At 43.9% G+C, this 25,824-nt stretch overlaps 3 protein-coding genes and 1 non-coding gene across 11 annotated transcripts in view; 3 read left to right on the top strand and 1 right to left on the bottom strand.

Annotated features, from left to right (window-relative positions):
* The window catches only part of xpot (exportin, tRNA (nuclear export receptor for tRNAs)), a 55,994-nt gene extending 51,401 nt beyond the window's left edge, over positions 1 to 4,593 (bottom strand). For 3 of the 6 annotated variants that reach the window (XM_059652543.1, XM_059652544.1, XM_059652539.1), the window contains exons 1-2: positions 4,502 to 4,593; positions 1,350 to 1,472 (exon numbers count right to left, since the gene is read on the bottom strand). In XM_059652543.1, coding sequence (XP_059508526.1) covers positions 1,350 to 1,409 — 60 coding nt within the window. In that variant the 5' untranslated portion in view covers positions 1,410 to 1,472; positions 4,502 to 4,593. Of the gene's footprint in view, positions 1 to 1,349; positions 1,473 to 1,616; positions 1,638 to 4,322; positions 4,450 to 4,501 lie in introns of those variants that run through there. The other 3 variants (XM_059652540.1, XM_059652541.1, XM_059652542.1) reach the window with 3 other exon arrangements.
* A 565-nt stretch (positions 4,594 to 5,158) lies between these two features.
* On the top strand, positions 5,159 to 17,025 carry rpl18a (ribosomal protein L18a). The gene is made up of 5 exons (XM_048548731.2): positions 5,159 to 5,272; positions 6,933 to 7,112; positions 14,710 to 14,839; positions 16,673 to 16,782; positions 16,885 to 17,025. The coding sequence occupies exons 1-5, from the start codon at positions 5,255 to 5,257 to the stop codon at positions 16,975 to 16,977; spliced, it is 531 nt and encodes a 176-aa protein (XP_048404688.1). The 5' UTR covers positions 5,159 to 5,254; the 3' UTR covers positions 16,978 to 17,025.
* LOC125461169 (small nucleolar RNA SNORA68) lies at positions 6,731 to 6,864 on the top strand. The gene has a single exon (XR_007249418.1). It is a non-coding gene; the product is annotated as a small nucleolar RNA SNORA68 (small nucleolar RNA).
* A 6,207-nt stretch (positions 17,026 to 23,232) lies between the features above and the next one.
* Positions 23,233 to 25,824, top strand: part of c18h12orf56 (chromosome 18 C12orf56 homolog) — a 72,442-nt gene continuing 69,850 nt past the window's right edge. For all 3 annotated transcript variants that reach the window (XR_009446899.1, XR_007249304.2, XM_048548332.2), the window contains exon 1: positions 23,233 to 23,647. Coding sequence is in view for 1 of the 3 variants with exons in the window: in XM_048548332.2 (XP_048404289.2) it covers positions 23,393 to 23,647 (255 nt within the window). In the remaining 2 variants the exon portion in view is untranslated. The remainder of the gene's footprint in view (positions 23,648 to 25,824) is intronic.

Consider the following 25,824-nt stretch of genomic DNA (forward strand, 5'->3'; position numbering starts at 1 on the left):
GGCATGGAAGTAGGAGTTGGAAAGATGCCCTCGCAGGGAGCTGACACAAACACAATGAACCGAATGGCTTCTTTCTATGCTGAAACTGTTACGTTTTCATGCCATTACACTATCTTAGTAAAGAGTAGGACTGGTCACCTTAAAAAAAAAATGGTGTCATAGCGGTATCAAGGAGAATTCCTGATCCTTGAATCCATCAGCCAATTTAGTACCTGAGATTTTCATGGACTGAAGTGGTCACCAAAGTAGCCCTGACCCATTTAGAATGGCGAGCTTTCATGAAATAGATGTGAATGAGATTGAATACAGTCTGAGATGCAACTAACATTCTCCCAAAGACAATGAAAGTAGTCAGTCAGTTAGGACACCATGAGAAACCAGAAATTCTTCATCTGATTTGATTGATACCCTTATGAGAATCTTTACAATCATTCACGCCTCAGCAGGCATACTAACATGTTACTATTTTAAGGTCTCTTGGCAATCAAGAGGTGCAACTACAAATACAGAAATGAACACAGGTCAAAAAAGATTTTCTCTTTCCTTTTGAAAAGGAGGGAGATGCACAAACAGGAAAGAAGCAGAGAGTCAAGAACATACATGATAACTGCATTAACAGTCCAAGAAACCAATTAAATAACAGCAGTCTCTGGTTAAATCTTATCATCTCAAAGACACCAAAATAATGCTAAGCAGTATATTCCTTATCTTTGTGCACTGGACACCAAAGCCCTTTTAACTTTGTGTGCATTGCTACAAGACAGGACCCAGACAATAGCCCATAAGCCAAATGCATCCACAAACAAAACTGTCTCGCTCAAGAAAACCTTGCTCCAGTTGACAAACATTCGACTTACAAACAACTTACGAACATGATCATATACAGGGGTGCAATTTTAAAGACGTGACATACAACACCTTTCCTGTATTTACGAACAGCAGCTACACGTTGTCCAGCATCAAGTACAAACTGACTTGCAAATGATTCCAGAACAGAACCCGTTTGCAGGCTGGGGAGTGCTTATATTCATTGCTAACTGTTTATTCAATTTCACTATTATGGTTTCATGGAGTACATTCAAAATCAGAGATTGACAGATTTCTAGATAGTAAATGTACCAAGTGGTCTGGGAATGGGGCTGGAAAACAGCATTAAAATGATCGTAATGAATGATCATCATGAATGGCACAGCAGGCTCAAGATGCCAAGCTACTGTTCCTTTATTCTGACTATCCTATGGTCACCTATAGGTTTCATTAACATTCTGCATGTCTTGACAAAATATTAAAATCCCGTCTGGCAAACAAAACTGATCTTACAGTATTTTAGTTTAAATTGTTTAACTCACCCTCTGTCTGAAACTGGCATCTGCATTTGGGTTCAAACCCAAAAGTGCTTGTTCATCCATTGTTGCCAATTACCTATTCTTGAAGGTAGGTTTGCTCTCTTTCCATTTACAGACTTTCCTCATCTGTCAATAGCAATAACAAAAAAAATCAGATATTCAGACACACCAGTAACACAGAACACAGCAGAAACAATTTGCACTTTATTTTCCTACAGATTCTATTTGAGCAACGGTGCCCCTGCAGTAAAATTATCGCTAGCTGAAAACCTGTCAGTTACTGTGGCTTTGCTGCGACAGGATGCTGTTACAGTATATGATGCAATAACCTGATTTCCTGAGTCATGTGTATCCTCTGCTCCTACTCAAGCGAAGACAGAAAATCAAACCTAAAAGATGAAGCATCAGCAGTTCATATTTCTGCACAAGAGGAAAGCAGTGGACAGAGACAAGACAATGATAGTCTCCTTTTTATTCACGTCTGTCAGTATATCATTAGTACGTCATCAGCACTTGAAGATCAGTACATCAGTAATTAAAACATCCAATGCAGAATCTCTCACATACCATACAAACTCCCCGCTGCCTTGAATTTCTGAGTGAAGAAAGAACCAATCCATAAGTGTAACAAAGAGTATTATATACCTCTAAATCAGATTATTGAGTTGTAGAGCACAGAAACAGACCATTCAGTCCAACTTATCCACGCTGACCAGATGTCCTAAATTATTCTAGTCCCATTTGCCAGCATTTGGCCCATGTCCCACCAAACCCTTCCTATTCATTTACCCATCCAGATGCCTTTTAAATGTTGCAATTGTACCAGCCTCCAACACCTCTTCTGGCAGCTCATTCCATACACACACCACACTCTGAAAAAGTTGGCTCTTAGGTCCCTTTTAAATTTTTCCCCCCACCTTACACCTACGCCTTCTACTTCTGGACTCCCTTATCCTTGGGAAAAGACATGACTATTCACCCTATCCACGTCCCTCATGATTCCACAGACCTCTATAAAGGTCACACCTCCGCCAATGAGGCTCCAGGAAAACAGCCCCAGCTTATTCAGCCTCTCCCTGCAAACCTGGCAACATCCTTGTAAATCTTTTCTGCATTCTTTCAAGTTTATCAATATCTTCACTGTAGCAAGGAGACCAGAACTGCGTGCAGTATTCCAAAAGTGGCCTAATCGATATCCTGTACAGCTGCAAAATGACCTCCCAGCTCTTTTACTCAATGCGCTGACCAAAAAAAGCAAGTATACCAAACGCCTTCTTCACTTTCCTGTCTACCTATGACTCCAATTTCAAGGAACCACGAACATGCACTTCAAGGCCTTTTTGTTCGGCCACACTGCCCAAGACCTTACTAATAAATGTAGTAAGTCCTGCCCTGACTTGCCCTACCAAAACGTAGCACCTCACACATATCTAGATTAAACTCTACCTGTCACTCCGCAGCCTGTTGTATCAAGGTCCCTTTGTACTCTGAGCCAACCTTTTGTGCTGTCCACCACACCACCAATTTTGGTGTCATCTGCAAACTTACTAACTAAACCTCATTTTCACATCTAAATCGTTTATGTAAATGACAAAAAGCAGTGGACCCAGCACCAATCCCTGCAGCACACTCTGGTCATGGGCCTGCAGTCTGAAACAATCCTTCACCACCACCTTCCGTGTCTTGCTTTGGGAGGTGCAGACTATTCAGTCCACATGCCTGATCTGTGATAACAAGGTGTAGATTGATGAACACAGCAGGCCAAGCAGCAAAGGAGCAGGAAGGCTGACATTTCGGGCCTAGATCTGTCTTCAGAAATGGGGGGGGGGGGGGGGGGGGGGGGGGGCGGAGGTTCTAAAATAAATAGGGACAGAGGGGGAGACGGATCAAAGATGGAAGAGGAGAAGAAAGATGGAGAGGAGACAGACCAGTTAAAAAGATGGGGATGGAGCGAGTAACGGTGACCGTAGGTAGGGAGGAGACAGGTCAGTCCGGGAAGGACAGACAGGTCAAGAGGGCAGGATGAGGTTAATAGGTAGGAGATGGGGGTGGGGTTTGAGGTGGGACGAGGGGCAAGGTGGGAGGAAGAACAGGTTAGGGAGGCGGGGATGAGCTGGGCTGGTTTTGGGATGCGGGAGGGGGAGGGGGAGGGGGAGGTTTTGAAGATCGTCAGGTCCACGTTGATACCATTGGGCTGCAGGGTTCCCAAGCGGAATATGAGTTGCTGTTCCTGCAACCTTCGGGTGGCATCATTGTGGCACTGCAGGAAGCCCAGGATGGATGTGACATCTGCAGAATGCGAGGGGGAGTTGAAATGGTTCACGACAGGAAGGTGCAGTCGTTTAGCGCGAACCGACCGTGGGTGTTCTGCAAAGCAGTTCGCAAGCGTGATCCGTTTGCTTTGAATTCCACTTTACCATCTGTAATTTAGGAGGAGAGGCGGTCGTGGTGTGAGGAGGGAGGATGTATGACGGGGGGACAGGGGCTGCAGAAAACAGGGGAGGAAGGGAATCCAAGGTAATAAAATGTGAGGCTGGATGAACACAGCAGGCCCAGCAGCATCTCAGGAGCACAAAAGCTGACGTTTCGGGCCTAGACCCTTCATATGATGATAGGTCCGAAACGTCAGCTTTTGTGCTCCTGAGATGCTGCTTGGCCTGCTGTGTTCATCCAGCCTCACATTTTATTATCTTGGAATCTCCAGCATCTGCAGTTCCCATTATCTCTGAGGAAGGGAATCAAAGAGGATAACTAATGGAGGGAGAAAGAAGTGGAGAGCATGGAGCGGGGGGAGGTTAAGGAATAGGGGAGTTTACACGAGATAGGGAAAATGGAAGAAAAGGAGAGGGGTCAGGGTGAAAGAGATTGGAATGAGGAGGGTTACACATAGAACAGTACAGTAGAGCACAGGACCAGGAACTTCGGCCCACTAACACTGTGCCATCTATGATGCCACTCTAAACTAATCGCTTCTACCTGCACATGGTCCGTGTCCCTCCAGTCAGTGACAAGATGGGAGGCGGGAGTTTATTGGGGGGGCCGGGGGGGGATGAGGGTTGGGACTGGGAGGGGACACACGGAGATGAGCCTGGGCCTATCGCCCAGGTCGGGGCGGACAGGGAGCGGGAAGTCGCGGCAAGTGGTGACTCCTTTACCTTCCCCCACCTCGCTCCACGGAGCCGGCGCCACCGCCTCGCGGCTTCAACTCCACCGGAAGTACGGGGCAAGAGCTCAGGTCATGACTCCCGGAACTAATGCTTTAAAAAAAAACAATTTGCCTAAAAGAACTTGTCTAAATTATATTTTACATATTTGTATTGCAAATGCAATTGATTTGAAGCTGATTGGCGTTTTTCTCACCACAAAACATGAAGCTGTATGAGAGCGTAGACCGGATTGGTGCAAACAGTGATTCGGTTGATAATGGGTTTGCAGCTTTTTCTGCACAACACTAAATTCCGTTTGATCCATTGGAACGGTTTAGACTTTAAAATATTGTAACTTTCATTTTCTAAACACTTTGTATTCCTTCTCTTTTATTTAGTTAATCATAACGGATCTTTTCCGTAATCCTGACCAATCAGCTGCATCGTTACACAAGCATATCCAATCATCTGGGGAGCTGGGACAATTGAACCAATCCATAACAACGTGGCGCGCCCCACCCCTGTTGTCTTCTTGCCACGAGTGCGTTGGGGGGGCGTCTAAACCAATCATCTGTAGTTCTGCCGCGGCGAATCCAATCGTCTGCGGGGATTGAGGGGCATCATATCCAATCATATGCCAGAAAACTGGAAGGGGGTGTGGGATCTGTATCGTCATTTCCGGCGGCTGGCGACGTGAGGGCGCAAGACGGGCGGTCAGTGACGTAACGTCCTCTTCTCGGTGGCAGGCGATCGAGCGGCGACATGAAGGCATCGGGCGTCGTAGGTTGAGGGAATGGGAGAGGGAACCCTGGGCGGTGGCGGCGGTTCATTCCTTCGGGGCCCCGAACGATTGTAACCCGTGTGTAACTGGGGAGCGGCCAGGGAGAGGGGATTGTCGCGGACCGGTTCTGTGAAGTGGGAATGTTAATCTGTGTCTCTTCAACATGGCCGCCATGGCCTGGGAGGGATGGAGCCATGTGTTGCTGGCCCTGGGAGGAGGGAGTGGATCTCAGTGCTGCAGCCAGGACCAGCTTCACACTAACCTTCAGTACAAGCGGGAGGGGATAGCTGCATGTTCATTTTGCTCCATTCGCGGGATGGCTCTGCCGGTTGAGCCAGCGTGTATCGCTCAGAGTGCCGTTAAGAATCAACGTGTGGGCCAGGCCGGGTCTGAATGGCAATTGCTTTACCTCTAGGACAGTAGTGAACCGGATGGGCTTTTCCAGTAATTGTCGTTGCACTCGTTATGTAGAGTTCTATCATTTTTTTAAAACAAAAAATTCAGTTCAAATTCCACCATTTTCCACGGAGGAGTCCCCCAAACGGTTATGTAGATCTCAGCATAAATAGTCTCTGGAGTAGATTAGCCTCGCCTAACCTGATGCAGTATTGCAGAACATTGCACTATGTACAGCATATTGCACGCACACTGCACGCAATAGCAGTATATGTAGCATTGCAGTCCATGGAATAGTTTGTCTGCATAATTATAGCTTATACAACATGGTAGTTCGCACAACATTAGTGTAGGCAGCATTGCCATGCATGTCATTTCAATGTGCATACTGTTTCAAGATTTACAGTATTACATGCACATAACCTTATGTACAATTTTTTAAAACTGTGCCAAGTTCAGTTCTCCACACGTGCAGCCAGTGAGACACATTCTGATTAAAGTTGCCTTTTTAAAACTTGAGTAAAAACAAATGTGGAACTTTAGCTCTTTGTCTCCACACAGATGCTACCTAGCCTAAGGTTTTTTATTCTGATATCCAACATCAATATTCTTTTCAATTATGTGAATCAAGTAACAAGCTGATGATATATACACATAATTTTCGTGTTCAGCGTGCTGGGGAATGCTAGTGGGTCAAGGCTGTATTTGGAGAGAGAAACAGAGTTAAGTTTCAGCTGGTTACAAGTTTCATGGAGAGGATCATCCATCTGAACCTTGAACTGGTTATTGAAAAAGGGAGGAACCCAGTAGATCTGGCAGAAAGAAATTAGAGCTCATGTTCCAGGACTGTGATTAAACATCTAGTTTCTCTCTTCAACTGATAGTAACTACTTCCGGCCATGTGGTCTTTTCCATTTTTAAACTTCTATATTCCAGCAGTGTTGTTTGGTTGGTGAAGGTAGAAAATTCTACATTCACCATCAAAAAATACTGATGGAACAAAGGTGCAATGAAAATAAGATTGCACTATTATGCCTCTTTAGTGCAGTTTACTTTTTGGTATTGCACACAAAACCCAAGAGTCATTATGTTTCACTTGTTAATGCCTTTTTTATAGTGTGCAGAAATAAACAGTACCTTGTCGCCTTTTGAAACCATCTGTGTTTCACAAAGTGAAATTGAAGGTACTACATGTGTTTGTCCTGGGGATATGTGGTGTGTTTGTTATGAGTGGTATTTTAACCTGTATTTTTCACAATTCAGCTTAAGGAGTACAAGGTGATTGGGCGGCGCCTGCCCTCACCAAAAGAGCCCAGCCCTCCACTCTATCGGATGCGCATTTTTGCTCCAAATCCTATTGTTGCCAAGTCTCGATTCTGGTACTTTGTTTCGATGCTGAAGAAGCTGAAGAAGTCTGCTGGTGAAATTGTCTATTGTGGACTGGTAACTTCTTTAGTTTTCTTTGTTTAAAAGTGCATATGTTTAGCTAATTGATATTCTTGCTTTTCAATCTCTCAAATGTCCCAGCTTCAGGTTTTACTCCAGTTTTGGACATCCAGCAGTCCAAAAGCCAAAACAGCCAAGTATTTTCCAGGAACAAAAACAAAGTTGCTAGAAAAGCTCAGCAGGTCCGGCGGCATCTGTGAACGCAAAAAGAGTTAATATTTTGGGTCCAGCGACCTTCAGCGTTTGCATCATTTTGGTTCATATTCAGGAAATATTGCTCTTTATGACCAGCTTTTACTTGATTTGGATTTACAAATCACAGAATGCATTTTTAAAACTGAATGCTGGCAGATAGTCTTGGAACTTCCTGTGAATTGCAAATTTTATCTGTTCGGTTTTACCAATCATGGACTAAAGGGATTCTACCTCGCAGCTCTTTTGGTAGTAAGTTCAAGACCTCACCACTGAAAAACATTCTCTTCAGTTCCTCTTCACACTATCAGTTGCTTTGTCTATAACTTTTGGTACTGACCTCTCCGTCATGGGAATTGCATCATTCCTATCCACTCATTTAAGACACTAAATTTTTGTAATTGGCTAATCTCCCCTTGGCCTGCTCTCCTTTAAAAATACCCACTCCAGCAATTTTTTTTTCAGCTGCAACTGCCATGTAATTGTTCTCTCTACCCCCTAGTAGATCACATCTTTGCAATGTTGTACTTTCCAAGACACTGTGTGCAGTGCTCTATCTATGGATGTACTAACTATTAAACCTTTCAAGCAATATCCACCCCTCTCTCCTTGAATTGGCTAGAGGAGATTAGCCTGTATGCATCATTATCCATTGTTTGGAGATTATTTGACAAGATACCACCTCAGGGTTAGCACTGAAAGAGCATTGAATAACAGACAGTAAAGGAGGGAAATGGGTCATTAGAATGATCTTTGTGAATAACCCAGTCGAGTCCACATATGTGCCATGCAGGATGTTAGAACACAAGATTGGGTGTTTGGATAACATAGCTATTGATTGTGGCTTGGTTAACAGGCAGAAAACAGCCCAAAAAAACGCAGCCAATGATGGGATAACAAGGTGTAGAGCTGGATGAACACAGGCCAGCAGCAGCAGAGGAGCAGGAGGCAGATGTCCTGCTCCTCTGATGCTGCTAGGCCTGATGTGTTCATCCAGCTCTGCACCTTGTTATCTCAGATTACCCAGCATCTGCAGTTCCCACTATCTCTCCCAGCCAATGATGGTATAGCTACCATGAGGGGAAGTGCTGGGGCCATGGCTATTTGCAGTCTATACCAATGAGATAACAGTTACCTGAGGAAGCCGAGTTTGCTAAGTTACGTAGGAAATTAGACAGGACAGGATGGATATAGACCAAGTGGATGGGCTAGAAAATGGCAGACAGAATATAATGTGGGAAAGTATGTGGTTATCCAACTTGGAAGGAAGCAAAGTTACTGAAATAATGTGAAACCATACGTAGTATATTGCAGAGATAATGGGAACTGCAGATGCTGGAGATTCCAAGATAATAAAATGTGAGGCTGGATGAACACAGCAGGCCAAGCAGCATCTCAGGAGCACAAAAGCTGACGTTTCGGGCCTAGACCCTTCATCAGAGAGGGGGATGGGGGGAGGGAACTGGAATAAATAGGGAGAGAGGGGGAGGCGGACCGAAGATGGAGAGTAAAGAAGATAGGTGGAGAGAGTGTAGGTGGGGAGGTAGGGAGGGGATAGGTCAGTCCAGGGAAGACGGACAGGTCAAGGAGGTGGGATGAGGTTCGTAGGTAGCTGGGGGTGCGGCTTGCTTCCTCCCACCCCAAGCCGCACCCCCAGCTACCTACGAACCTCATCCCACCTCCTTGACCTGTCCGTCTTCCCTGGACTGACCTATCCCCTCCCTACCTCCCCACCTACACCCTCTCCACCTATCTTCTTTACTCTCCATCTTCGGTCCGCCTCCCCCTCTCTCCCTATTTATTCCAGTTCCCTCCCCCCATCTCCCTCTCTGATGAAGGGTCTAGGCCCGAAACGTCAGCTTTTGTGCTCCTGAGATGCTGCTTGGCCTGCTGTGTTCATCCAGCCTCACATTTTATTATCGTAGTATATTGCATACACTTTTGGATCTTTACTGAGGAAGAATATCCTTGGTTTAGAAGGGTTCATTCAAATGAATGAATCCTAGGTCATGGGGTTTCTATATGTGGAGACATTCAGTAGACTGGAACAAAGTGTCTTGGTATTTTGAAAACGTGGTGATATAATTGAAAAGCCATTTTGTAGTGAACAGATGTTGGGAAGGTAACAAAGTGTGGGGCTGAATGAACACAGCAGGCCAAGCAGCATCTTTGGAGCACAAAAGCTGATGTTTCGGGCCTAGACCCTTCATCAGAAAAGGCGGGGGGTGGGGAGAGGATTCTGAAATAAATAGGGAGAGACGGGGAGGTGGACCAAAGATGGATAGAGGAGAAGATAGGTAGGGAGGAGATTGGTCAGTCCAGGGAGGAGGGACAAGTCAAGGGGGCAGGATGAAGTTAGTAGGTAGGAAATGGAGGTGTGGCTCAAGGTGGGAGGAGGGGATAGATGAGAAGAAGAACAAGTTAGGGAGGCGGGGACGAGCTGGGCTGGTTTTGGGATGCAGTCGGGGGAGGGGAGATTTTGAAGCTGGTGAAATTCACATTGATACCATTGGGCTGCAGGGTTCCTAGGCGGAATATGAGTTGCTGTTCCTGCAACCTACGGGTGGCATCATTATGGCACTGCAGGAGGCCCAGGATGGACATGTCTCAGGAATGGCAGGGGGAGTTGAAATGGTTCGCGACTGGGAGATGCAGTTGTTTACTGCGGACTGAGCATAGGTGTTCTGCAGAGCAGTTGCCAAGCCTCGGCTTGGCCTCCCCCAATGTAGAGGAAGCCACACTGGGTACAGCGGATGCAGTATACCACATTGGCGGATGTGCAGGTGAACATCTTGATGTGGAAAGTCATCTTGGGGCCTGGGATGGGGGTGAGGGAAGAGGTGTGGGGGCAAGTGTAGCACTTCCTGCGGTTGCAGGGGAAAGTGCCAGGTGTGGTGGGGTTGGAGGTGAGTGTGGACAGGACAAGGGAGTCGCGGAGAGAGTGGTCTCTCTGGAAGGCAGACAAGGGTGGGATTGGAAAAATGTCTTTGGTGGGGTTGGATTGTAGATGGTGGAAGTGTCGCAGGACGTTGCGTTGTATCTGGAGATTGGTGCGTGGTATGTGAGGACTTGGGATTCTCTTTTGGTGGTTATTGCGGAGGCGGGTGTGAGGGATGAGGTGCGGGAGACACTGTTGATGGCCCCTTCGACCACTGCGGGGAAAGTTGTGGTCCTTGAAGAATGAGGACGTCTGGGATGTGAGGGAGTGGAATGCCTCATCCTGGGAGCAGATGTGGCGGAGGCAAAGTTATATTAGGAAGGCGTTTTCACTGGCTAGAGGAATCTGGAAGCATTGGGTCAAAAATCTCAGAATGAGGGGCTACCCATTTATAGCTGTAATGAGCAAAATTCCTTAGAATGGTTGTGGTAAAGCTTTGGCATTTGGACGGTTGACAAGTGTGTTCAAGACAGATTTGGTGTATTTTTATGTTGTAGGAATATGGGAATACTGCAGGAAATTGGAATTGAGTGATCAGACATGAATGGGATGGGAGGGCTAAATGACCAATTCTTCATCTCTACTCTCGCCAATAAGGAATGCTGTGAAAAACACACCTCATAATTCCTCAAAACCAGTCCACTATAAGGCAAGCGCCAGGAGTGTGAGGGAATGATCTCTCCTTCCCTGGGTGAGAGTAGCACCAGTGCCACTGAAGAAACGCAATGCTGCCCATCCCTAAAATAAGTTGGATGAAGAGGTTTTCTTGATTTGCACCCCATCCCCACTCTTGACAACCCGTCTATCTGTTACTAATAGTATCAGAGATAATGGGAACTGCAGATGCTGGAGATTCCAAGATAATAAAGTGTGTAGCTGGATGAACACAGCAGGCCAAGCAGCATCTCAGGAGCACAAAAGCTGACGTTTCGGGCCTAGACCCTTCATCAGAGAGGGGGATGGGGGGAGGGAACTGGAATAAATAGGGAGAGAGGGGGAGGCGGACCGAAGATGGAGACCTATCTTCTTTACTCTCCATCTTCGGTCCGCCTCCCCCTCTCTCCCTATTTATTCCAGTTCCCTCCCCCCATCCCCCTTTCTGATGAAGGGTCTAGGCCCGAAACGTCAGCTTTTGTGCTCCCGAGATGCTGCTTGGCTTGCTGTGTTCATCCAGCCTCACATTTTATTATCTGTTACTAATGTGTTGTGGCAGCTGTTTGCACCATCTACAAGATGCTCTGTGGGCATTCACAAGGTTCCTTAGTACCCTCCAAAAAGATGAACTCCTCCACCTGGAAGGATGTAGGCAGCAAATACATGGAGCTGCCATCACCTGCAAGTTTCTCTCCAAGCCACTTGCCTTCTTGGCTTGGAACTGCATTGTGTTCCGTCGGTGTTGCTAGGTCAAAATCCTGAAAGTTCACAGCTTTGTGGCCGTAGATACTCCTCATGGGTTGCAGCAGTTCAAGGTGGCTCACCACTGCCATCTAGAGGGCTTTTGGGGTGTGCAATAAATACTGGTCCAGCCAGCAAGCCCATATCCCAAGATTGAATTTTTAAGTATCTGCTGTTCTGAATCTTTGGATAATCACAGAATCCACACTGGAAGTATGCCATTCAGCCCATCGAGTCCAGATCAATCTAACTCCTAACCAATCCCTGCATTTGGCAGCCTAGACACTGAGGCAATTTAGCATCACCAATTCACCTAGCCTGCACATCTTTGGCCTATGGGAGGAAACCAGAGGAAACCCACACTCAGTCAAGGCTGGAATCGAACCAGAGTCCCTGGCGTTATGAGGCAGCAGAGCTAGCCACCGTGCTGCCCTAAAGTAGGTAGTAACACTTGCAATTATCCAGTCCTCTGGCAGCAGGACAATTACAAGATTGTGTCCTCTGCCTGCACAATTTCCATCCTTTCTTACCTAGTAACATCAGATCTGATTCCAGCCTATGTTTCCTCTTTAGACGGCAAGAGATAAAATTTGATTGTGTTCAAATTCATGAGGTGTCTAGAAAAACAGACGGAGAAACTGTTCCCAATGCTGGAAACATTGAAAACCAGAGAACACCAATTTATAGGGAATGGCAAAACAAACAAAAGGTGAAGAGATTAAAAAAATTTATTCACAAACAACGGGTGATTAGTATCTAAAATGCACCCAAGAGTACTGGAGGCAGATTCACCATGGCTTAAGACAGAACTATGATAATATGTCAAAGTATCTGTAGAACTACAGGAAAAACGACTTGGCACTCAAAGAGCCTGTAGTTTTGATGGTCATAGAACTGCATTCTAGTGTTTTAAGATTAGCCTGCTTGTCTAGTGTATAGCTCATTTCATTTGATCTTGACTGACAGTTTCTGTTACTCAGAATGCAGGCGTAGGGGTAGGTCATTTGGGCTTTTGAGCTGGCCCTGCTACTCAATATGATTGTGGCTGGGCTGTTCAACTCTGTGCCCTATTCCCAGTTTTTCTCTGTATTCTTTGATCCTTTAGTCATAAGAACTATATCTAAATATCTGAAAGTTCCCAGTGTTTTGGCCTCAACAGTTTCCTGTGGCAGAGAACTGCTCAGGCTAATCACACTTGGGTGAAGAAATTTCTCCTCATCTCTATCCTAAAAGGCCTGCCCCCTTTCCTTGGACTGTGATCCCTGGTTCTGAACTGCCTGGTGATTGTTAGCATCCGTCTTGCATCTACTATGTTTAGTTCTGGTACAACTTTACAGGATTTACCACCCACCACCCCACCTTGTTCTTTTGTGGCAAATATAGGATTCAGACTCTCCCTACACAATAGATCAGCTACCCCAGATTTGCTGCCATACCTAGTCACTCCCAAATCAGTATGAAAATAATGAATTTAGTTTGGCACTTCAGCTCATCTAAACAATCAAAATCTTTGTGCAGGCTAGAATTCTCTTGCTCGCTAGACATGTGGCCAATTTTTATATCATCTGCAGACTGCTTATGGCCTTGCATTTAAACCCTGTCATTAAAATATATAAGAAATGACTCCTGCAAGCGTTTTCCTTCTAAGAAGGAAATAAAGTGCATACTTTTACCCTCAGTTGTTTTAACACCCTTCCTCTTGCATTGGCCGCCTTCTGTATGTACACTCTTTGTGAATAATATACTTTTCCCTGTCTGAATTATGCCTTCTGTCACAGCCTTGAAATGGGAGTTTATATTATTTCCTGATTTTATGCAGTTAAAGTTCCTAAAGTATTCACTACTTTTCATCATTAATGTAAATGATTCAATTTGAGTGTAAATTAGTATGTTTGCTGGCACAAAAATTAGTGGTGTAGTGTACAGCGAAGAACGGTACCCTGATCAGATGGGCCAGTGAGCCAAGGAGTGGCAGATGGAGTTTAATTTAGATAAGTGTGAGGTTTTGCATTTTGGGAAGGCAAACCAGGGTGGGACTTCTACCGTTCATGGTAGGGTACTGGGGAATGTTGCTGAACAAGAGACCTAGGGATGCGGGTGCATAGTTTCTTCCAAATTGAGTCACAGGGAGACTGGGTAGTGAAGGTGGTATTTGGCGCACTTGTCTTCATTGGTCATAACATTGAGCATGAGAGTTGGGAGGTTATGTTGCACCTGTACAGGACATTGGTTAGGCCACATCTCGGATAGTGTTCAATTCTGAACTGTTAGAGGAATGAAGTTGTTAAACTTGAAAGGGTTCAGAAAAAATTTACAAGGAAAGTACCAGTGTTGGAGGGTTTGAGCGATAGGGAGAAGCCGAATAGGCTGGGGCTATCTTCCCTGGAGCATTGGAGCTTTATAACTTCATGAGGGTCATGGATAGCGTGAATAGTCAGTCATTTTCCCAGAGTAGCGGAGTCCAATACTAGAGGACATAGGTTTAAGGTGCAAGGGGAAAGATTTAAAAAGGACCTGAAGGGCAACTTTTTCACGCAGAGGTGGTGTCTGTATGGGATGAGCTGCCAGAAGAAATGGTAGAGGTGGGTATAATTACAGCATTTAAAAGTCATTGAGATGAGTATATGAATAAGAAGGGTTTAGAGGCATATGGGCTGTTTCTGTGCTATACAACTCTGACTCTGCTGCTTTCCCTCAGTGTTGCAATGGCCTTGAGTTTGGAGCTAATTTGGAAATATTTTCGCCCTCTTTTGCCATCACTATGACTTTTATTCCAATTTAAAAATTATTTCAAATGTGTTAAGAGCATGTCTCAAATCTTTGGGATATGTCTGAGACTATGTCTAATTCCGATTCAAATAGTTTCTAAACTGAACCATTTGCCTAAAGTTAAATCAAAATCAACGTCAGACTGCGGATAGATGTGTTTTGACAACTCTAGTGAAGTATTCTGAACCATATCCCCAAAACTAGGAGAAGTGTGGTTGCAGTGATTTGTCTTTAATTTGACAGATCTGAGAGAGACATTTTGTATTGAACCTTACTAATTGGCATGTTTAATTGTTACAGGTTTTTGAGAAATCACCAGTAAAAGTGAAGAACTTTGGTATTTGGCTACGCTATGACTCTCGCAGTGGAACCCATAACATGTACAGGGAGTACAGAGACCTGACCACTGCTGGTGCTGTCACCCAGTGCTGTGAGTAATTTTGTTAATATGTGCAATAAGATCTAGGTTCTGTCAAAATGCAATAATGTGGAGTACAGGCATTAAAGTTCCAGCAGGCTGTTGCTACATTTAATCGCTTTACCTGCCTCTCCATCTGAAAGCAGGTCCAACTCTCAATACACTGACCTCCAGGTAAGGTCCTGAATCCTTCCCATCTGTAACTGACCCCACCTGCCAAAGGAATCAGTTGTTATGACAGCATACACTGCATTATCAACTATAGATAATTATAGGAAAGGTTTTGATTGTCTTTTCATGACTTACAACTGCATGGGAACTTCCAGGCCATTCAGTGCCCTTCAGTGTGTCAGAGGTTTGCAGGTTGGTATTCACCCAGTTTATTTACATTACAAATGCACCTTCTTTGCCGTCAAATCCTCAAATGGGAAATGGATCTGCAGCTTCTGCCTCAAAGGAAGGATGCTTTTCTATGACTGGAGGTCATTTATAGATATCCAGTTGCTTTAAAACATTTGATTACTTACTCAGATAGTGCTTCATGAATATATTCAGGGTAGCTGATGCTACTTAATGCAAGGGCATATTGGATTGCATTGCACAAGATTTATTTTCCATTCTGAAGAACGGTCACCAGACCAGAAATGTTAACTCTGCGTTCTCTCCACAGATGATGCCAGACCTGCTGAGTTTTTCCAGCTCCTGCAGTTCTAGTATTTCTTTTCACCAATACCCTACTTTTTAAAAAATGAGGCGAAAACACATCTCTGGTCCAGACATCCTTGTGTAGATCAGAATACCCAGACTGTTACCATAAGCTGTTTGCCATATTTTTGTTAGTGATGGGTACATGCCCAATGTGGTCACTACAGAATTACTTTGATTTGAGGGGTCAGTCACTTGGTGCTAACTGCTTGTTCAATCTTACTCTTCTGTGTCCTAGTCGGCTTTGACATTGTCTAATGTATATTTGTTATTTTTGAATGCAACTTTGCCCATGATGTTTGAAATTTATGGTCCTGGTGTTTTTTAAAATCATTATGGGCATCAATGACTGTCAGTATTTATTGTCCACCCTAGTTATCTTTGGGATGGTGGAGAGCTGCCTTTGAGATACTGCAGTCTAGTTTCATCCGCAAAGCTGTAGGGGAGGGAGTTGTGTGGCTTTGACCTGGTGACACTGAAAGAACAGTGACCTAGTCCCAAGACAAGGTGATGAGTGGCTTGGAGGCAAAATTGCAGGCGATAGGGTTCCCATGTATCTGTACCCTTTGTTCTTCTAGATGGTAGTGGTCATGGGTTTTGAACATTCTGTCTGAGGGGCCTTGATGAATTTCCACCATGTATCTTGTAGTTAGTACACATTGCTGTTACTGTATGTTGGTGCTTGTGGATGTAGTGCCAGTCAAGTAGGTTGTTTTGTTCTGGATGGTATCAACCTTGTGTTGTTGGAACGCACTCATCCAGGCGTGTGGAGGCTGTTCCATCATACTTCTGACTTATGCCTCGTCATTGAAGGACAGGCTTTGGGGAATTGGCACGTTAATGCCGTTGAATGTCATTGCCCAACACTTTGGTGAGAGATGTCTGAAACCTTTAAAGGGATGAAACATGGGAACAATATTAAAATGAGGACCTCCTTAGTAACTACAACTGCTTGAAAAGAACACTTTTTTTAAAAAAAAATCACATGGCTTTCAGGTATGAAGGAATACATGGAGACTGGCTGTTTAAATTTCAGCCAGTTTCATAAGTTACTGGAACAAAATCTTGTACATGTGGATCTTGAGTATTATTTCATTTTTTTTGCTTTCTTACGCATTCTTTATTTTCAATTCTTTGCAGACCGTGACATGGGAGCCCGCCATCGTGCTCGTGCTCACTCCATTCAAATCATGAAAGTAGAGGAGATTGCATCAAGCAAATGTCGTCGACCTGCTATTAAGCAGTTCCATGTAAGTATTAATTAATTATGTCGGTGTCCTAATTCAGAAATTTGAGTCTTCTGCTTATGAATTTTGATTTGATCCTATCCTATATGTTTGACTATTTTCCAGAATTCCAAGATCAAGTTCCCTCTGCCGCACAGAATCCTGCGTCAACAGCACAAACCACGTTTCACCACCAAGAGACCAAACACTTTCTTCTAAAATGTATTGAGTTTTGGAGCTGCACTAAAATAAAAAGTCTTACCGACAGCTTCTGGCTCCTGCTGTCTCCTTGAGCAGTAAATCTTATTTGTATGTTTAGATTTTCTATCTCATCATTAATATTAGACATTGCAAATGCAGAAATGATGCTCTGGAGAGTCCAAAATCAAGTCCAAAATGTTGTAGTCTAACGATACATGGTAGGTCATTTAGGACTGAGATGAAGGGAAATTTCTTGACCCAGACAGAGTTGAGTCAGTGGAATTCTGTCGGAATGTTTTCAAGGGGGAGTTAGATATAGATTTTGAGGCTGAAAGATGTGGAAGAAAACAGGAATGGTACGGAGTTGAATGATTAGTATATCGTATTGAATGGCAGAGCAAGCTTGATGGACTTAATTGCCAGCTGCTCCTCTTGTTTTATGACCATAGAATTTCTGGACATTAATACATTCTTTAACTTAAAAATACCCACTACCTTTTAATCACTGGAGATTGGCAGTAGATATAAAGGGAGACCCCATACACTTTTCTACAAGCACAACAATGGTGAAAGTGTAATAGGAGGAGGAGTGGTCTGATTAATGACCAAAATGAGAATTTGCACATCAAGGCAGGGCTGAGGTGCTAATGAAGGTTTTGCATCTGTCTAAATCTGAGGTAGGTACTGCCCAGGTTATGATAAAAGAGAAAACAGTCACTACGAGGGTTTAAAGTTGATGAGGTAGTGGATAGCCTGTTGGTGCTTAAAGCTGTCCTGACACCAGGACCAGATGAGATCCATCCAAGGACTTTGAAGGAGTGAGTGGAAATTAGAGGCACTAGCAACAATTTTTTTTAATCTTCCCTGGATTTGGGAATGGTGTGGAGGACAGGAAAATTTTGACCGTTTCACTCTATCAAACAGTTATTAAAGGGGAGTCTAGTAATTACTAATGAATTAATTCAACAATGTGGTGGGGAAACTTTGAGAGTTAATTACTTGGGATAGAATTAATAGTTGTGGAAATATTTATCTTGGTTATTAAGAGCACGGACTGATTATGGGGAAATTGTGTGCATCTAATTTGATTGAGTTTTTTGAAAAGCTAAGAATGTTAATGAGAAGCCGTTGTATTCCCTAGAGAATCTAGATTTTACATGTGCAGGGAGCAAATTCAAAGACGACAGAACTTAGTAGAATTATTAACTGGGACACAAAAGGATTTTAAGTTGGTGGGATGGTAGAAGAAATTCACTGCCAGAAAAGAGTGATTTACTGTGAAATGAACATAGAACAATTTAGAGTACAATTCCAAAGGGGTGTGCGGTGCAAGAGACATCTGGATGTATATGTTGGTAAATAGCAGGGCAGGTAGAGTTATTAATAAAGCATACAGTATTCCCCTGTACATTATTTTTTAGCACAACTAAGGCATTTGAGAGCATCAGAGGTTTATTTGAACGGGAATAACATGCAGGGAAATAAATGCTTAATTAACATACAGTATTCAAGGCTTCATAAATAAAGGCACAGATATAAGAGCAGGGAGAATACAGCTCTGAAGGAGGGTCCTGACCTGAAATGTCAACTTGCCGCTGTGTTCCTCCAGCAGCTCCGTAGTGTGTTGTCTCTGACTCCAGAGTCTGCAGTTCTTGCTATTTCTAAGAGCAGGGAACTGCTGGAGTATCATGTCCAGTTCTGGGTGCTACATTATATGAAGGATGGAAATGTGTTGAAAAGTATACACGAGGTTTATGAGAATGGTTCCAAAGATGAGACACTTCAATTACAAAGGAAGATCAGAGAAATTGGTAGAGCAGGAAGGCTGACATTTCAGGCCTAGACCCTTCTTATGCTGCTTAGCTTACTGTGCTCATCCAGTTCATCCAGCTCTATACCTCGTTATCTCAGATTCTCCTAGCATCTGCAGTTCCTGCTATATTGGAGAAATTGGAGCTGTTTTGCTTGGACAGAGAAGGCAAAGAAGTTCTAAAAATCTTAAGGGGTTAGATCAAAATAGATTGAGAGAAACTGCTACTGCCTGTAAAATTGAGCACACCGTTTGGAATATCTTGCATAAGAAGCAAATCCAAAGTGAGGCAAAAGTTTTGTTTTTTCTCCCCCCCTTTTAACTGAGGAAATTCTAATCTCCTGTTCCCCCCACAGCGTGTGCATCATGTGTGTGAGAGAAAGTGTAGGAGTCAGTAAATACAAAGTGAGACAATTTTTATTACACATTCCTCCAGGAAAACATCCAGGCAAGCTTTGTTTTGCATAGTGAGTGGTTTGAGTCTGGAATGCACAGCATAGAAGTACAGCTTAACCAAGGCTTTTAAGAAAGCATCAGAGATTTACTTGGACAGAAATGATGTGAAGGGGAAAAGCAAGTTGGCTCTGACTAAGTTATGACAATGGACGCAGCAAAGAGGAACTGTAGGTTCTCCAAGATCCTAGATATTTCACAAAAGCTGCCAAGCTGTTTTTCTTTCACAATGTGTGAGAGTTTATCATTCCCAGTTTGCTTAAATATTACAAGCTTGATCGATTGCCTTAAATTGGTTTTAAGCTAGTTTTACCATTTAAAATGATCATAGCTAAACTAAAGCAACTAATTTTCCTGTCCTAATCTCGCACCTCTTATTTTGATTCTTAGTTGGAACAGTTAAAACAATAATGCTATTTGAGCTAAAATAAGATGGCTAGGACACTATCAAGAAAACTATCAGTCACGTTGGCAGTAGGCCACATAGATATTAGGTCAGGGACCAAACGTTTGATTAAAATGGGGTTAAGGAAATGGTTTTAGAGGGAATTCAAGAGCTTAGCATCCAGGCAGCTGTTAAAATTGGGACGTAGGAGGCTGTGGCTCGCTGCAGTACAGAGCCATGAGGAGGCAGAAGTCTTATGAGCTGGTTTGGAGTCAAAAGGAGTGTTGGGGGGACAGACAGAAAAGTGGAATTGCGACTACCACTGGATCAACCACAGTTTTATGGAATGGCAGGGCAGGTTGGAAAAGTCATACAGCCTATTCATAGACCAGGTTTCAGTGAGTGACAGAGAGGGAATCTGAACACAATTTTAAATTTGAAATGACTGCTGTGGATTCCGATGTAGAACACTGAGCATAGGATGGTAGGCGATCCCAAATTGATTGGGGTTAAAATGGAGGTGAGGGCATCCTGGATAAGCTGAGATTTCCAGAGGCGTTCAAATACAAATCTGCACACACAGCCAATGAAATACATGGCTCCTGAAATAAACATAAAAGCTTGCTCTGCCCATTGCCATTGAGTACAGAAGTATACTCAAAAAACAGTTGTTTCACATGCACAGCACAAATTAAAATGGCAGCAGCTGAAATTATTCCCATGTTTTCAGTATTCCCCTCTCAATCAAGAATCATGGGATATGGACATTGCTGGCTGGGCCAGCGTTTATTGCCCTTCCCTAGCTGTCCTTGAGAACGTGATAGTGGTGCCTTCCTGAACCACTGTAGTCCATGCAGCAGTTCAAGAAGGCACCTTTCTTTGAAATTATATGTCAAAATAAATCTAGATGCTCCCTTTTGTATTGAAATCATCTGCAAACACAAGCTCACAATTGCTGGCATTGACAAAAATGATTCTGTTTTAATTTGCACATTATTGAGACGGCAGAGCAGACAATTCACTGATGAAAATCAACTGATTTCTTCTCTGGCCCTGTGTTTACCACAGGCTGTTGTTTCATTCACTTGTGGGCCAACATTATTGCCTGTCCCTTGTTGCCCTTGAGAAGGTGGAGGCGAGCTGCCTTCTCAAACTGCTGCAGTCCATTTGCTGTAGGTATGCTATAATGTTGTTAGAGAGAGAATTCCAGGATTTTGACTCAGCAACACTGAAGGAATGGCAATGTATTTCAAAGACAGGAAGACGAGTGGATTACAAGGGAATGTGCAGGTGATGGTGTTCGCATGTATCTGCTGCCCTTGTCCTTCTAGATGGAAGTTGGAAGGTACATTACTCAAGTGTTGTAGACTGATATCTACCGCACATCTTTAATGCCTGCAGGGCACTGACTGATTTTGCCTAATTCCAAAGTTTCCCTGACACCAACCTGTCGTTGGATATATAATTAGGGTCTTGGAAAGTTGCTCTCTGGTTGATGTGTTACAGAAGACTTTAAAAATGAGGACATTAGCAAGGTGTTTTCCATGAATGGCAGAATTTAATCCCTCACCAATTGTTATTTCTGGTGTGTGAAACCATTTCACAACATCCCGTCCTCATGGGTACAAAGTACCTTTTTACTCATTTATTTTGACAGGGTGATGTTCTTCGGGAGAAGTTCTGACAAATGACAAAGATTACTCATCTTATGAACAATTTGCTTATCCTATGTGCTCCTCACATTTTCTCAGGTAGAAACAGCTGGTGAAGTCTCAGAGTCTGGGTTACCTCTTTAATGGGTTGAGTGAAGGGATACCACACTGTCTTGATGGAAGGAGTTAGCTATTCCATTGCCCATTCTGTTGAAAGCTTTACACTTGAAACATTGACTTATCAGCTCACTTTTCTGATATGAAGTGGTTCCTACATATTCTGTTCTTGCATTTTGTTATCAATCGCTTGAGCTGCTCTTCTGTGATCTGGTGACCTTGCAGGCTCTTCTTAAGAAAAAGCATCCTCAATAAAGAAAAAGTCTTCTGGTGGGAAGGTTATGTTTAAGCCATTGTTGCTCCCACACCCCCCACCCCATCATCATTGTTGTTTATCTTAAATAATATAATTTTGTATAAATTACCTGGTTTGCCACTCAGGTAGAGGCTGAGATGTTTGCTGCTACTGACCCTCACATCAGCTCTGTTCTGAAATCTCCCCAAGCAAAACACAATCTAAGACTATCAACTTGATTATTGTACATTTCCATGTTGTCATTCTGTGAAACAGTGTTGAAGAAATGATATGCCATTTAAAAGTGGAGCAATATTTTGTTAAAATATACATAATACTTTGGAGGAGCTCTTGTGCTGCCGTGCATAGAGTCACCCACCTAAACTAGAAACTCTGCATTCAAATCCCATCCTAGGACCTGATGGCCAAATAAGATGCATTCATTTCACAGCCAAATAGCTGATTTTTCAACCTGCAGATCTTTCCAACACAGTATTATCGGCCAGAGAGAGAGAGAGAGGGCAGCTTCTGATTAGCCAAGTGACCACGGGTTGGAAGTTTGGACCCTCCACCGACACTGCCCACAGTTTCAAACAACAACATGCAAATTGCAGCTCAAGCTCCCTGAGTGCACTGCAACGCACATTCACACACAATCTGTTCTCTTCTGATCCAGTGATCTAGCTCTTCAGAGAAAATTTTAACACATTAGTACCATCAAAAAAATTTGGAGAAACTCAGGAGGACTAGCAGCATCTGTGGAGACGGGAACAGTTAACGTTTTGAATCTGATCTGGCACTTCTTCAGCTGCCACTCGGTGCTGCACTGAAGTTTCAGCTTTGATGCTTGTGATCAGGCCTCGGAGTGATACTTGAATTCATAGGATACCGAAGAGGGGGAAATGAGTGTACAACTGAAATGAACCACAGTTGACATTAATTTAGTTCCATAACTGCTTTTCAAATACAGTCTTTTTTTGACTGCTGCTTGGCCTGCTGTGTTCATTCAGCTTCACACTTTGTTATATTGGATTCTCCAGCATCTGCAGTTCCCATTATCACTGCAGCGGAGATTCAGTGGGTGGACGAGGTGAAATTAAACAGCTAATCAAGAAAGGTAAATCCATATCAAACATTTTTCACTCACTGTAAAAGGTGAAGTTGCTATAGTCTTAACAGGCATTCGGGCTGCTCTTGACTGGTAATAGTTTAACCTGAGGGTTAGAACACCTCAGACAAGGCCATTTATCCTCGTGATAACCTCAGTGTGAGAACTAAACCCAAACCTTGGGGGTCTCAGCTATCCTGACAGCTGAGCTACCTGCCCCTGATCGGGTAACGAACCCCAGCAGCGGTGATGAGAGCGCAGAATCCTCGCCCCAAGTGACCAGGGAAAGGTTCTGGCGGAGTAATAAACGAATAGGGTTTCGAAGAAGGGTGACTGGACTCGAAACTTTCTCTCACCACGAATGATGCCAAACCTGCTGAGCTTCTCCAGCAAATTGCTTTATTTGAATGGATGGGGTGGGCGGTCAGGGGAGTGAGTGATAGGCGCTTCCAGCCATTGTGACGTAACAGAGGGCGGGGGGGGGGTCCCCGGGTGAGCGCGCGCCTGACTCAAGTAACAATTCGAGAAATTGGCAACAAATGCAAGTAGCAATTTCAGCCAGAAAGCGTCTCCCCCCCCCCCCCCCCCCGCGCCTTCCCTGCTCTCCTTATACTCCTATTGAACCGAGGAACTAGTCCCCTAAATAACATTTCCTCCCCCCTCCCCGCCTTCCATGGCGAGGAGTGAGCTGGACATATTCCCCTCCAAGCGGCACGACAAGCTCGATTTCTTCCTGAAGAGACACTTGGAGGAGAGCGTTTTCAACAAGATCCGAATGTACGAGGCGTGCATCGTGGTGTCGGAGAGGAAGAACAAGAAAGCCTTCGAGTATGTCATTCTGACCGACGAGTGCATCTACTTGACGCAGAACCCACCCAAGACCATCCACGAGGCGGTGCATCTCAATGATGTGGTTGCAATCGAGCTGGTGAGCCTGCCTGTCACTATTGATTTTTGACTTTTTTTAAAAAAAAATCCACTTTTAGTTTGCTGTCTTATTTTGACGGCGGTCTTTATAAGTCTGATTTCGGAACTTTTTGTGGCAAGTTTCCCCTTGTTTTACTGTGGCTTCTGGGCGTTTTGACCATTTTGCAATCGTTAGTAAATTGGAAGACTTAGCTGTTGATGTTAAAATATACTGCAAGGCACCCGGGACCATGTTAAATTATACTCTTTGAGAACAGTGCGTAACCACAGAGCTTTGTTACCTATTGAAGCCCCCTGAGCTGTATTGCCACTGTGCACACGAAACCGTTTGCAGGGACGAATGGGACATTAACGTACAGAAGTGGAGTCAGTGTACTAACGTTAAAAGAGAGTTTAAACAATGAAGAAATCATGAAAGTAAATTTCAGCCGGAAATATAACGTGACTTATTTCCATAAATGCTTACAACTTTTAAACATACAGAATCGTTACAGCGCAGGAGACGGCCATTCGGCCCACAGTGCCTGTGTTAGTTCTTCGAAGGAGCAATTCCAGACTCCCAATATCTTTCTTTCTTTTGCAATACCTCGACTGAACCTGCTCCTATCCCAGTCAGTGCTTTGCAGACCCTAAAAACATATTGGAGGTGAAATAGTTTTCCCTCAACGTTTTTGTTTCTTTTACTAACAGTATCCGTTTTCTTCATATTCTCAATCCTTTCACGAGTGGGAATGTTTTCTTTCTATTTGCTCTGTCCAGACCACTCATGGTTTTGACTGCTTCAATCAGATTTCCCCCTTAACTTTCTAACCTCTGGAACTACTCTGGTAAACCTGTACTGCACTCCCTGCAATATTTTCATGTCGTGGGGTGCCCAGAACTGGATGCAGTGCTCCTGCTGAGGCTGCGCTCATCTTGTGTGTTGTGCATACAGGTAGTACCCGGGTAGCAAACAGGTTCCGATCCTGTGCCCACTCGCAAGATGATTTGTACGCCAGTTGGATCACACTGCAGGACAATATAAAGCAGCCGTTCGTAGGTCCAGGAAATGTTCATATGTCGAATATTTAAAATTACACCCCTGTGTGGGATCGAGTTTGTAAGTACAAGTTTTCTTAAGTTGGACGTTCATAAATTGGGAACCCCTTGTAAGTTCAACATAATCTACTTTATAGCCCTACAAATAAAGCCCCCGATACTTTGCTTTCTTGACTGCTCTCGAAACTTGTCCTGCCACCTGTAATGACTTACAATATGTGCACTCATGTCTCTCTGTTTCTGCAACCCATGAGATTAACACCATCTATTTTATGCTGTCTTTCCATGTTCTTCCTACCCAAACATATCAGCTCATACTTCTCTGAATTGAACATTCTGCCATCTATCTGCCCGTTCTATCAACTTGCCTATATCTTTTGGAGATTTTACAATGTGCACCATTGCTCCCAAGTTTTGTATTATCTGCAAATTTTGAAACAGTTCCCTGTACTGTCTGATTAATAAGTTTGCAGATGACACTAAGATTGGTGGAGTAGCAGATAGTGAAGGGGACTGTCAGAGAATGCAGCAGAATATAGATAGCCTGGAGAGTTGGGCGGAGAAATGGCAGATGGAGTTCAATCCAGGAAAATGTGAGGTGATGCATTCTGGAAGATCCAAATCAAGAGCAAACTATATAGTAAATGGAAAAGCCCAGGGGAAAACTGATGTACAGAGAGATCTGGGTGTTTAGGACCACTGTACTCTGAAGCTGGCAACGCAGGTGGATAGAGTGGTCAAGAAGGCATACGGCATGCCTTCATTCAGCGGACAGGGTATCGAGTACAAGAGTTGGCAGGTCACATTGCAGTTGTATAGGACTTCGGTTCGACCACATTTGGAATACTGCATATGGTTCTGGTCGCCACGTTACCAAACGGATATAGATGCTTTGGAGGGGGTGCAGAGGAGGTTTGCCAGGATGTTGCCTGGTATGGAACATAGAACATTACAGCACAGTACAGGTCCTTCGGTCCTCGATGTTGTGCCGACCTGTCATACCGATCTCAAGCCCATCTAACCTACACTATTCCATGTACGTCCATATGCTTATCCAATGACGACTTAAATGTACCTAAAGTTGGCGAATCTACTACCGTTGCAGGCAAAGCGTTCCATTCCCTTACTACTCTCTGAGTA

Source organism: Stegostoma tigrinum, chromosome 18 (assembly GCF_030684315.1).
Source record: "Stegostoma tigrinum isolate sSteTig4 chromosome 18, sSteTig4.hap1, whole genome shotgun sequence".
Lineage (NCBI taxonomy): Eukaryota > Metazoa > Chordata > Chondrichthyes > Orectolobiformes > Stegostomatidae > Stegostoma > Stegostoma tigrinum.